The sequence below is a fragment of the Salvelinus namaycush genome, chromosome 30 (genome assembly GCF_016432855.1).
Source record: "Salvelinus namaycush isolate Seneca chromosome 30, SaNama_1.0, whole genome shotgun sequence".
In the NCBI taxonomy this organism is placed as follows: Eukaryota; Metazoa; Chordata; class Actinopteri; order Salmoniformes; family Salmonidae; genus Salvelinus; species Salvelinus namaycush.
Window position 1 is genome coordinate 8,811,979 of NC_052336.1, and position 13,419 is coordinate 8,825,397.

Genomic DNA, 13,419 nt, shown 5'->3' on the forward strand with positions numbered 1-13,419 from the left:
AATAATATAATCTCTACCATTAGTTAATGTTAAAATCAGTTTGTGACACTCATTCTAATGATAAACTATGACTTATGGGCCACCTTAGGTAAATAATTGTCCTTAAAAAATGCAATCCCACACTGCAGTAGAAAATAAAATGTTGAAAAGTACCATGAGAAATCAATGTAGTTTTTGCATGAGAAATCAATGGACAATCAACGCACAACAACAACAAAATAGAGACTCGGATCTTAAAACAAAATGTCTCTTTAATTTGTAAGTGTCAACAGCAGTACAAAAGATGGGAGTGATGGTGAGACTTTGTCACACAATTTCTTACTCTTTTACGCAAAAGGAGGAAACTCTTGAGGTAAATGAGCTTAAACAGGCAGTTATACAACCCACTCCTGCCTTGTTACATCAATGGATTGAGTACATATAGAAAGATGATGTTACATTACAATATGCCTGAATGCATCCTGTGGGGAACACAACCTAGATATTTGCACACATTACTAAGGTGCCTAGATACACCCAAATGTGTCAGTCATCTGGTGTATTTTATTTGATATAGTGTATTAATACTACCAACACAGAGGAGACTGGTCTCCAATACATACCACTGTAGAATTATTTCACCTTAAGTTTACCTCACGTCAATACTGCACATGGAAACCAAAGACTTGCTGGTTTACATTTTGAAGCCAAGCAAAATAAAATATTTTAGTACCTTTTCCTTTTTTTAATTTAACAATAATATCCTCAGCAAGTAGCTGTCCTTTTGTACTGTATGAAGAAGAAAGTGAACACAAATGTGATGGCAACCTTTTTTTTTACGTTCAATTAAAAACTTTACACTGGACTGTACAAGATATTATGATAAACTATTTACATTTTCAGAATTAAAACATTTTTCAAAGCAGCAACAGACACTATTTCATTTTCTCTAGTTACGCCCTTAACAATACCTGCCCTGGGCCTAGGTACCTGCCAAGAAATAGATTTCTACGCAGAAAACTGTATCAGTCTGCCAGCGGTTTCAAAACAGCAACAGCCCCAGCGACAGAAGAGCCACACACAGTGTTGCTTGAGAGACAAAAAATAAATTTAGAAAGCAAAGTACCATTGACAACTGTATAAGTTGTCCCCAACAGCAAATGTTACACTCCTGAACAGCAGCTAGCATGTCAGTCCAGCATGTCAGTGAATTGTGCTAACTCAATGAACACAGAGAACATTCCCACCATATACATCACAAAGTTCAATGACAGAAAAAATCATTACAGTTAAGTTAAGTTATTGAAACAGCATACAAGCTTAGTCTTCAGTTGTTGAATCTTGTTCGCATTTACATGGCTGAGAGACAGATGGATTCATAGAAAAGGTCATGACTACACTTTGCTGATGGCTGGATGGGCTGCCTTTAAAAAGGTCAGCAACACATAGAAAAGGACAAAAATAGTATAGGCCTAGAATACACACGAGTGGCTCTGCATTGTGCCACGTTAAAACTTAAAAATATTTGCACACTCCCTTCAATTTCAGCTCCCCAAGAACCTCACTTGTGTAAAATTGCCAATGAATAAAATCCTCTTGGGTCATTCTAATTTTAAATGTAACAAATGCATGCAGATGTGCAATTAAAATGTAGCTATTCATCTATGCTACTATCAACCTCTCCGTTCAAATTTGACACATAACAGTATAACCACTGAGGGCTGTGAAAAACACAAAACACAAGCGATAAGGTATGTCGCTAGGATTGAGTCATGATTGCAAACGCAAGTTGTATAATAAAAACATATACATCTTAACTGCTTGTTGTTCAGATGAATTTTACCACTGTCCCTATGAAAGATACAGAGTACTTTATTTTTACCGACTGTGCATGTAATTAGATACAAATTAAGTTATTTATTTAAAAAACATTTGTCCTTAATGTCCAAGGCTAAGGAGTATAGCTTGGGTTTTGATTGGCTCCTTGAATTGTCTGAGGGAGGTCATTGAAACACTAGCAAGAAGGGGCCTGTCTGTCTATCTCAGCTACAGCTCCGTCCAATACTGCTCTCCTCAACCGTCCAATACTGCTCTCTTCAACTGGGATAAATATTCAGAATCTACATGACGTACAGTGACTTGTCAGTTTTAAGAACATGGATCAACATACACTGATGTAAAAAAGGAAGAAAAAAATAACAGTCAAATACATAACTAATACTTCACTAAGTACTTATGAACAAAAATATAATTCTATTTCCTATGTTGTATTTACAATAAAATCTATAATGAAATGGTGAATTTACTGAAAAATGAAGCTCCAATTGATTAAACATATTTTTTTTCTCTCTGATTATTGTCCTTTCATTATGTTCTACTGACAATTTTAGAGCCAACAGTGGCTAATAAATACAATGTCTATACTCACTATATAGCTTCAAATACAATATAAAACACAAAACATATGTGACCAATAAAATGCGTGTCTGAAATCCGGTGTTTCTCAGCTAACCAGTCACTATGCAAGCGTTCTGTTGAGTTTACTGCTCAGTCTCTCTCGCGCGCTGTCTCTCTCCCCTTGGTGGCCCTGGAGCATAGACAAAGTGTTCATTCACTACACATGTCTTTGCATAAATAAACAAAACAAGTAGACTGAAAAATTATTCAAATCTGGTAACTGTGAGAACGAGCCCACGAGTCCAAGTCGTCGTGACTTTTGTTCATTCAGGTTTTTTTCTGGTACAACAGCTTCACATTAGTCAGAATTGATAAAAATACAATTTATATCCAGTGCTTATAACACTTTGACTCCTTGCGAGATATAAGTTCTTTGTTTTTTTGTAATTTTTTTGTTATACAAGCGCAGTCAAGTTTCAGTCCTATCAACAGTCCTTTTGTAACTACCAGCACACTGAATTGGTTAGGCATGGACATAGAAATATGTACAAATCACGTACAAATCAACCAATCAACCAGCAAACAGAAGTAACAGCTTAAAAACCTAGACATGTTGACCTTGAGGGAAATCCGTTTAGGTTTGTGTATGGGAGGAAATCCCTTAAAAGAACCTTAAAACAACAATAGCAACAAAGAAACCAACCAACCAAAAAAAGAAAACGAAACTGAAATGGCAATTAATAATGAGGTGCTTAAAAACTTCTAAGACTTAAGATAAATGCTTTCAAACGTGGACACAACACAATAAAAGCCAGCTCTGAATGGGTCGAGTAAAATTAAAAGTACTAAAGAGCCATCTGTATCAATTAGACCTGGGAGAGTAATGCAGTGACCAGCAGTAGGAGGGAGTCCTGGCCATGTAGACAGCTAGCGCTGGTGACCAGCCATTTAGATCATTTTAAACCTCTGGACTTGGTCTGAAATGGACAGGTTCAAGGGCACGGGAGGAGAATAGCCGGGCTCATGCATTAATAATGCTGCATTTGAGATGATACCCACTCGTCAGTCATTTTAATAATCCCCCACAGCTTGATGTACTTGTTCCATCTGCTCGCCAGCGCCTAGTGGCTGGGCCAGGGTGGAAAACGGGGTGGAGGCCTCACTGTCTGTGCTTTGATGGAGAGCACAATATGCCCTACGTGCCCCGTCCTTATTGTTCCCCCTCTCTCCTCTCCCCAGCCTAGCGCTGCCTGCCACTCTGAGCCAGATGGCACCCCCTGGGTGTGGGGGTTGCCATGGGAAGGGGTCGAGACAGGGCAGGGGCAGGGCAGAGAGGGAGGCACTTAGTCCTTCTGGCCTGTAGGAGGGCTGTATTATGGACAGTAAGGCCTTGACTGCTGGCCATCTCTAGCTGTTTCTCCATAGGTAACAACCTGGGATCTGTTCAACTGGTAAAATAACCATTCAAGAGGTAAAGGACTTTCAGTTTGTGACTGATTGTCACAAGATTAAGAGCTGATTGATTGTGTTATATGTCATATTCATTGTCTGTATGTAAATAAAATACAGAAGTGCATTTTCAATTGCTCTAAAATACTTAAGTTTAACTTTATGTAAAATAGGCAACTGGCCATTATAAAACAACAAACATTTTGTTCAATATAAAATATTAACTTAGTTGAAAAATGAAGTAGTAAGTGTTAATATCTAAGTGCATGAATGTAGAGAATCACCATCTCAGATCTGGTGTGGTTTATGGAATACTGTTGTGTTTCATATGACTCGTTAGAATGTAATACTTTGTCTGTAACCCTCCTTTAATAAAAACACGATGTTATTCCCTCACACACTGCCTCTTCTCTTAAGACTGCTGCAGTAGTTAACTCTGCTTTAAGACCTTCTCGTGTCAATTTAAGATTTACAATGTCGAAAAAATACTTAAGATTTTACAAAAAAAATGTAAGACCAAAGACTTTAAAACTTGCCGCCCCAGTAGGGGCTAAAGTGTTCAACCGAATGTACTGTAGCTACACATTGTAAAACAGCAATTTGTGATTATAATGCCCCCAAAGCTGCCTTTCGCTGCCTTTCCAATCCCACAGATTGGATGCCTTTGGCCCCTTGGAATTCTGGCCTGATTACAATCACTCTGATTAAGAACTTGGTAAGACTGAGTTGAAGAATGAGCAGAGAGTGTGAGGGGAGTGTTATAGTGCTCTGTGTTAGACTGGGCTGGTGACATGAGCTGGAGAGGGACAGGGAGAGAAGGGCCTGTTGGTCACCGCATTGGTCTCCATGGAGAACAGCTGCCATTATGAATAACCACACCTGAAGCTATTGCATCACTTCCTGTTCCTGCCCTAGACACAGCACACTGTCTCCAGATTCCTGAGTGTTTCAATATAGAAGGTATATAAAGAAACTGGATTTTGAAGCCGCACTAAGATATTAAGAGATTGTCTAAGACTCGAGTCTCTCCCTCGAGACTCAAACAAATGATTTAAGAGAAAAAAACCTTGAAACGTTTGGCACATCTGCACAAAATCGTACAGTATGTTAATAATACCAATAATAACTATAATAATAATAATACTAATACAATTAATAATACGGGAGTCTGATTATGTCCCAGAATTGTGGAATTGTTCTGTTTGTTTGTTTTTAGTTAATATGAATTTCCAAATATTTTGCTTTCTAAATACTTTCAAATAAATTCGTATTTAAAACATTCACAAGCTGTTGGCTGGCACAGCATACCTGAGTGAGAATATATAACTCCCATCAAAAACAGTAATGAAATCTATTAAAAGCATTTAACTGAAGAGAAAAAAATATGTATATAATAAGAAAAAAAGTAAGACTGTAAGAATTATGGGTTCATATCAAACGTTACATTTCAAGTCCTGTCATCCAAAGTTGTATAGGCAATAACCTAATTGTGTAAATGTCTATGAACAAAACACAAAAAAATAAACGATGAGATAATAAAAAACAAAAAACAAAACAAACTAAACCAAACGGCTTCACACACTGTAAGAAATATTTAAGACCTTTAGCTGTTGATTCTGACGGAGCCACATATGCATGCAGGCTCCTAAATGATGCATCAACAGAACCATTTCTTTTTGTTCTGTATTTTTTTGTTCTTCTGTTTCTCCTCCTTCAGTCAGTCTTCCGCCCTGGGGATGGTTCTCCAGTATGAATGTGTGTATGTCTCGGCTCGGGTGTTGAGAGGCCTCAGTTGGCGCTGACGATGGGCTCCAGTGTCTCAGTCTCACTGCTGTAGTCCGATTTGGGCTCCTCGTCAAAGTCCTCGTACATGTCCATCTCATCTACCTCTCCGTTGATGATGGGGTCGTTGGTTAACATGGCACTGGGCTCTATCTTCATGTTGTAGGTGCTCTGGATGACGGGAATGGCCGGCTCCGGGCTTGCTGAGGCGCTGGAGCACTCAGACGTCATGTGAGGGGAGGGTGTGGTCGTTGCCATGGTTATGGCCCCAGGGTAGACCACGCCGGCGCTGGTGCTGATGGGGATTTGCGGTTGTTGCCTGTAGGGAGAAAACGAAGGACAGAGAGAGAGACCATTAGACAAGTTTGTTCCTGTTTCATCATTATAATCCAGACTTACTTCTCATAACAATATCAGTTCTGTGTTATTTCTTAGATGGAAAAAGGCTTTACTTCAAATATGTATAAAGGAAAACAATTAGAATCACATGGGATGAGCAAATGGAAAGAATGCTGACAGTGTGTGTGCTGTTCGAGTCAACCCTAAAGACACCTCCACTTCAGCACTTAAACTGAGAGAGCTAGCTGGATTAACTGTTCTCCACAGAGGTGTGTTCTCAGCCAATGGTTCTGTGAAAATGATTTGGGAGAACAGTTGTCCAGACAGCACCGTTCTGAGTCGTTCTGAAACGACACCCAGTTTATTGGTAACATAAAGCCGATTGGTGGTTAGTGCGCTCTCTCTCTCTCATCTGGTGTTTTAGCAGTGATTGATACTCCAGTGATCGTATAGCTTACGGGTGATGAGGGAACACCTGGAGAAGCCTTCTCCTTACTGACCACACGCAGTAAATGAGGAAGTTAAGCTCCAGACAGCTGCCCTCCAGGCCTCTGTAAATCTATACTTATGCTTTATATCCTGTAATAATGTCGGCATCTCTTTCTCTGCTATTGCTGTCGGCTATTGTATCAAATTGATAAATCACTACTACTAAAAAACACTTGACAGTAAAGTGGATGAGGAAATGTGTTTGACTTGGGGTTTCATTAATGCTCCGCAAATCGGTTGGAAATTGCGTACGACGAACTATCACCACCGTCATCACTACACGTGGAGAAAAAAAGAACACGTTTTGTTTTTACGGAAAAGGGAAACTAGTTAAAACGTTATTCATCTATTCTGAGGGCTGTATAACATACATGATTTAACAGGTTGATGCATTGGGTTGATTCGAAGGTCAGGGCCTTAGTGTGACAAGTTACCTGACACATTACAACCATCTTTAGTGTAAGCACAGTGAAGAGAGAGTCTGTTCTCAGGCAAAAAGCCAACTGATTTCAGAATAGTCATTTAGCTGTGTGTCTACGTGTGTGTGTGTCGCGCCTGTGCTCTAAGCCTGGCGTTCTTCACTGTGCACCTACCCCACAGTGAAGAACTGCCTCATCTCTTGCCGTCGCGAGCGCATCATCTGCTTGTACTCGCCGATGCGGAGCTTCTTCCCGTCGATGATGCAGGTCCTCTTGGGCCGGGGCTTGTACTTGTAGTTGGGGTACTTCTCCAGGTGGATCTTACTGAGACGGGCCTGCTCCTCATAGAACGGCTGTTTCTCCTGGTTGGTCATAGACTTCCAGCGAGAGCCTGTAACACAACACAGACACACAGATATCAGTAAAACATACACTTTGAATGTACATTTTCACTACAGAGGTGTAAAAAGGACTTAGGAATAATTAGTTAATAAGAATCAATAGATATATCAATGCAAATAGGAGTTTCCATTGTGGATACAGTATATTATTATGTGGTCTCTGTAGTAACCATGTAAACCCATAAAGCCAGTGGCTGGGCTGTGAGTGAGTTAACAGAAACTACACCAGGCCTGTAAATAGTCTCTAGCTGATCTCTAGTGTGTCCTGCTCCTGCTCCTGCCTGGGTGACGCCACTTTTAAAGGCTGTGATCTATTGACTCTCAGTGCAGTGGGGACGAGACCCACTGTCATTTTTCATGACAAACACTGACGGCAGTGACATGGCGGTAAATCCATCTGTAAGAAAGGGCTGATTGAGCCACTGGGGCGAATCAGACAACATGCCACCCCCCGCCTCACCCCCCACTCCCACTGGTACCGGGCTACAAATGTTTATGTCCACATAGAAAGGTATAAACCACAGTGGGCTTCAGCTGGCAGCTGAGCATAAAAGTCATTAAGAGATTAAAATTGTTACAAAGGTTTTAAGTTATACCCTGTCTGAATCAAATGTGCAGTTAGAAATAATTTACTTTTTTATACGGAGAACAAATATTTTCGACATATCAATGAACGACTGTAGATTTCAGCTCTGGACCGCCAGACCGTTGGGACCGTTGGCCCCCACAGTGTTCCACTGTTTCATGAATGGCGTTCTGTTTCTTCTTGTTGTTAACATAGTGGTTTAAACACTACACGTTTATCACTATTGCCAACAGCCAAACAGCCTAGTGTTTATACCCAGCTGAGGGGAGATTTGTGGGAGAGAGAGAGAGAGAGAGAGAGAGAGAGAGAGAGAGAGAGAGAGAGAGAGAGAGAGAGAGAGAGAGAGAGAGAGAGAGAGAGAGAGAGAGAGAGAGAGAGAGAGAGAGAGAGAGAGAGAGAGAGAAAGGCTATTGAGGAGGAGTACACTACACCAGACTTTAAAAAGGGAAGCCGCTTTCGGGTACTTGCTATTGTTTCACTTCATTGTGCTTAATAGGGAACATTTAATTTTAACGAAAGCCTACAACATCATTTCATAGTAAACTGATTGTATCAACTGTATAAGGACTGTTTTTTCAGAGACAAAATTCTCATTGACAACCTTAAGAACGCTAGTTTCAACAAACCTATAAAAAAATATATTTTCATGCCAGTTTCCTGACTTTCTGAGCAAATCCGATCCTGTTCCTTCCAACTTGGTCAAAACATTTTCTAACACAGGAAGGCTAACAGACTGTAACAGACTCTGTAATGGCTGGATGAAGGAGAGAGGTATGGCTGGAAGAGAGAGAGAAAGAAGAAAGGCTTACCCAGGATCTTGCTGATGTTGGAGTTGTGCATGTCTGGGAAGGCTTGGAGGATCTTGCGGCGCTCATCTTTGGCCCACACCATGAAGGCGTTCATGGGTCTCTTGATGTGGGGCTCGTTGCTGTTCCTCCCCCGGGCTTCCCTGTAGACCCGTGCCTCGGCTGTGCTGGCGCCTCCTGTAGGCCAACAATAATACTGTTGTGGTTTATCTGCTCCGGTACCAGAGCCATTCAGAGCTTTCCACCCTGGAAACACCAGAGTAGGAACAAGAAGGAGAAGAGAAAGCGAGGCGAGCAGTTAATCAACTGCTACGAGCCACGTTCAACCCCCATACCCAATGGGCTGTCATCACTACTACTGAGACTGAGACTGGGGCTGAGACTGGGGCTGAGACTGGGGCTGAGACTGGGATCAGGGGTAGGGTAGGATTGGTGCTGGAGCTGGACTGAGACCAGGGGTAGGGTAGGATTGGTGCTGGAGCTGGACTGAGACCAGACCAGACCAGGGGCAGGGTAGGGTTGGTGCTGGAGCTGGACTGAGACCAGACCAGACCAGGGGCAGGGTAGGGTTGGTGCTGGACTGAGACCAGACCAGACCAGGGGCAGGGTAGGGTTGGTGCTGGAGATGGACTGAGACCAGACCAGGGGTAAGGTTGGTGCTGGAGATGGACTGAGACCAGACCAGGGGTAGGGTTGGTGCTGGAGCTGGACTGAGACCAGACCAGGGGTAGGGTAGGGTTGGTGCTGGAGATGAACTGAGACCAGACCAGGGGTAGGGTAGGGTTGGTGCTGGAGATGGAGATGGACTGAGACCAGACCAGGGGTAAGGTTGGTGCTGGAGATGAACTGAGACCAGACCAGGGGTAGGGTTGGTGCTGGAGATGGACTGAGACCAGAACAGGGTTAGGGTAGGGTTGTTGCTGGACTGAGACCAGACCAGACCAGGGTTAGGGTAGGGTTGTTGCTGGACTGAGACCAGACCAGACCAGGGGTAGGGTAGGGTTGGTGCTGGAGCTAGACTGAGACCAGACCAGGTGTAGGGTTGGTGCTGGAGATGGACTGAGACCAGAACAGGGTTAGGGTAGGGTTGTTGCTGGACTGAGACCAGACCAGACCAGGGGTAGGGTAGGGTTGGTGCTGGAGATGGAGATGGACTGAGACCAGGTGTAGGGTTGGTGCTGGAGATGGACTGAGACCAGAACAGACCAGGGGTAGGGTTGTTGCTGGACTGAGACCAGACCAGACCAGGGGTAGGGTAGGGTTGGTGCTGGAGATGGAGATGGACTGAGACCAGACCAGGTGTAGGGTTGGTGCTGGAGATGGACTGAGACCAGAACAGACCAGGGGTAGGGTTGTTGCTGGACTGAGACCAGACCAGACCAGGGGTAGGGTAGGGTTGGTGCTGGAGCTAGACTGAGACCAGACCAGACCAGGGGTAGGGTTGTTGCTGGACTGAGACCAGACCAGACCAGGGGTAGGGTAGGGTTGGTGCTGGAGCTAGACTGAGACCAGACCAGGTGTAGGGTTGGTGCTACACTACAAGGTGAAGGAAATTGAGTTCTCAAGGTTCCTTTCCACTGGACCAGACTGGCTCTGACAACTGGATTTGACGAGCATGTTTTGAATGTAGAACAAGGGGACATTGTGAGAGCAGGGGAGCCACCCTACGAATCAACACATGTATCCAAACCCAAAAGACGAGAACCATGACTTAAATACCTGTTAAATATTTTGTCTGGGGCTCGACAAGCATTCACACTTCTATACTCAGCCCCATACATTTCAAACTGAAGTTCCAGAAGTTTCTGGAAGCACAAATGCCAACTTCACCCCAATGCACACACATTTAGTGTGAGATGAGAGCATCCCGACACACACAGAACTCCTCAGTAAAGTGCTGTTTCTCAATCAGGCCATTCACAATCAGCATGTGAGAAGAGTTTCTTTCTCTCTCTCTCCGTATTAAACTGTACATCAGCCTGATAATGATTTATGTTTGCATGCGCATTTGCTTCCTTTTATATGTAAGATGTGAAAGAATTAAATAAAAGCTGTATGAATATTTAAACAAACAAAAACATGTTGATAAACAAGGCTTGAAAAATAAGACAAAAAAAGCTTTCCATATGCTACCATCCATCTTTAATGATCCAAAATCTGGAAAGGAAAGCTTAGGATGACTCATGCATATTTCATCATCCACATGTGAAGTGTTCTCATTAGGATCTTCTACTAGCCCTCCATCTTGGCACACGTTACCTGCACTTTGATTTCTAGTATTATTTCAGTTGATAAACAAAATCAAACTGTTAATGAGTAATGGAATGTAGCGCTACTCTGTGATTAATTCACTATCCACAGACTCATTCACTGGCTCTATTCAGCACAGTACAGAGATAAGCCCTGAAGTAAGACATGGCGAGAAGAGGACTGGCTCAACTTTAGATAGAGCTTTAACTATCTATAGGAGACTGTTAAAGGAAACAGTAGGTGAGAGACAACACGCACACGCACACACACACATCCCGCTGGGCTTGGGGTGGACAGCCATGTCCAGACTGATAAGGGGATGGAGGTCCTGTGGTGGTAGGCCTGATCTCTAGGAGCGAGGCCTGGGACTCGGCTGAGGCTTGGCTGGGACTCAGGAGGGACTCCGGCTGAGGTCCGGCCGTCCAGCAGGAGGCCCTATTCTCCCAGGCCCCCGCTGGGCTGTGCCTCCATATAGGGCCTCCAAATCCATTTACACCAGCTCATGTTTAACAGTCATACCGACACATTTATGATCCAGAAAGGCTTCCCTTTATCTGGGAGGCCAGTGCAATTTGCCTCTTCACACTGTCACGGTACATCAGCCAGAGCCCTGGGGACTCAGCTCTTGTCATTTAGCCTCCGCCAGGCAACAGTCTCAGAGCCACAGTCATATCAGGCATCTGACGGTCAGACCCGCTCTCATCTGCCTGCTCTGCACTGTGCATGGATGGATATAGCTACCTCTCTGGCTCAGACTGGCCTGCACCATACTATTCATATGATCATCCTCCTTCAGAGCCCTGGGGAGAGACCCAGGTCAACAAGCTCTTCTAGAGCCCAGCCTTTCTTCTCCAACTTGAGGTAAAAAGCCTGTTTCTCAACAGACATACACACAAGACAAAAAATCCTCTCACACCTATCTCTCCTTAAAGGAATACTTCAGGACTTTGGCAATGCCCCTTATCTACTTCCCCAGAGTCAACTTGTGGATGCCCTTTTTATGTCTCTGGGTGCAGTTTGAAGGAAGTTGCTAACAAGCGCTAGCGCAATTGCTAACGTAATGACTTGATGTCTATGGGTATCTGCTAGCTAACACTAGTTAGCATTGGCTCGCTAAACTACCTCTAACTTCCTTCATACTGGACACAGAGACATACAAATGGTATCCACTAGTCCATCTGACTCTGGGGAAGTAAATAAAAGGCCTCATTGTCAAAATCCCGAAGTATCCCCTTTAACACACACATACCTGTACACATGCCTGGTTGAGAAAAACCTATATGTCTTTACCTCCCTGCTTTACGCCGTCAGGATTCAGGAATAATACACTACCTCTGCTGCCACCGTCCCCACAGTACATTAATTTCATTTAGCACGCACTCACTGTACAGGATGAATTGATTTCACTTTGTTTGGTTTTGACAGCCATGTTTATTGTGCAATGAAATGTGGTGTGGCGTGGGGCTGACAGTATCCATCAACGTAGGCCAATCTGCTGACTGCCGGGCCAGATGAAGGTATTCATTAGGGCAGGAGCGCAGCGCTCACTCAGACACGACAGCCAGTGTCTGCGCCCTGGGATCGCTCGCTTTAATTTACGATGCCCCCCGTGCCATTACTCTGCCACTGACACTGATTCAGCAATTTATATACTGGCATGCATGCATACGGGCAGAGGTGAGCTTCTTACGAGGAGGGGGACACAACACGGCCCGCCACCCTGACACCAGCGCCAGGAAACAAACCACTTCAATCAGTTCATTAGAGATGAGGCCCGTGAAGCCCTGGGTTCTGGTTCGCCAGGCGGAAGACGAGGAGGAGCACTTCTTCTCCAGTTCGTATCTGCACCAGCAGGCCATGAAAGGGAAATCTATGGCTCCTCTAAACAGCATTATAACATCCTGGTGGCTTTGTGTGAGTATGGAACGGAGTGTTGACGGGCTAAGCAGACCCAGATTCAGAACCAGACTCAGGGCTGGGGGCTCTGTCTGTCAGTGTTGGGACTTGGAGCTGGGAGCAGAAATGAGCCTGACCCTGGGCTAGAAGGCGGTTGCTAAGAGCCGCATGATGCCACCACTCCATGGGGACAGAGGACCGCGTCCGTCCCTGCCACCGTGCTTGTGTATGGTCACATGGGAGGTCCCTGCCGCCCTCTCATTGGCCCTGCAGGGTAATCATGATGTGTCCTAATCAGAAGCAGCAGCAGCCACTGAGGGAGCTGGCAGCAGCAGCTCACCAAGCATCACCCCACAACGGTAACATGCAATTTACAACAATGCTGTTTTCTCTCTTCAATAAAACACCCAACACTGTTCTGACATTTACAAACAAGCATTAATTGATTTTTTGGGGAGGAGCAGCACGTTGGGGAAGCAGTTAGTTAGGTGTGTGATTGTATAAATAAATACAGATGTTTAGCAGTGACAGGGCAGCCCCCAGGGTTGAGGCTAGGGAGGGGGCAAGGGGGGGAACAGGGGAGGGCTGCTTAATCGAATTTATTGTGATTCATGAGGCCTGCAGCT

The 13,419-nt window shown here is 44.1% G+C and overlaps 1 protein-coding gene across 1 annotated transcript in view; it reads right to left on the minus strand.

Moving 5' to 3' along the window:
• Nucleotides 1-229: 229 nt before the first annotated feature.
• LOC120025342 (transcription factor SOX-6-like) overlaps nucleotides 230-13,419 on the minus strand; it is a 202,809-nt gene continuing 189,619 nt past the window's right edge. Inside the window, exons 15-17 of the mRNA XM_038969875.1 lie at nucleotides 8,651-8,824; nucleotides 7,029-7,245; nucleotides 230-5,926 (exon numbers count right to left, since the gene is read on the minus strand). Coding sequence (XP_038825803.1) covers nucleotides 5,614-5,926; nucleotides 7,029-7,245; nucleotides 8,651-8,824 — 704 coding nt within the window. The 3' untranslated portion in view covers nucleotides 230-5,613. The remainder of the gene's footprint in view (nucleotides 5,927-7,028; nucleotides 7,246-8,650; nucleotides 8,825-13,419) is intronic.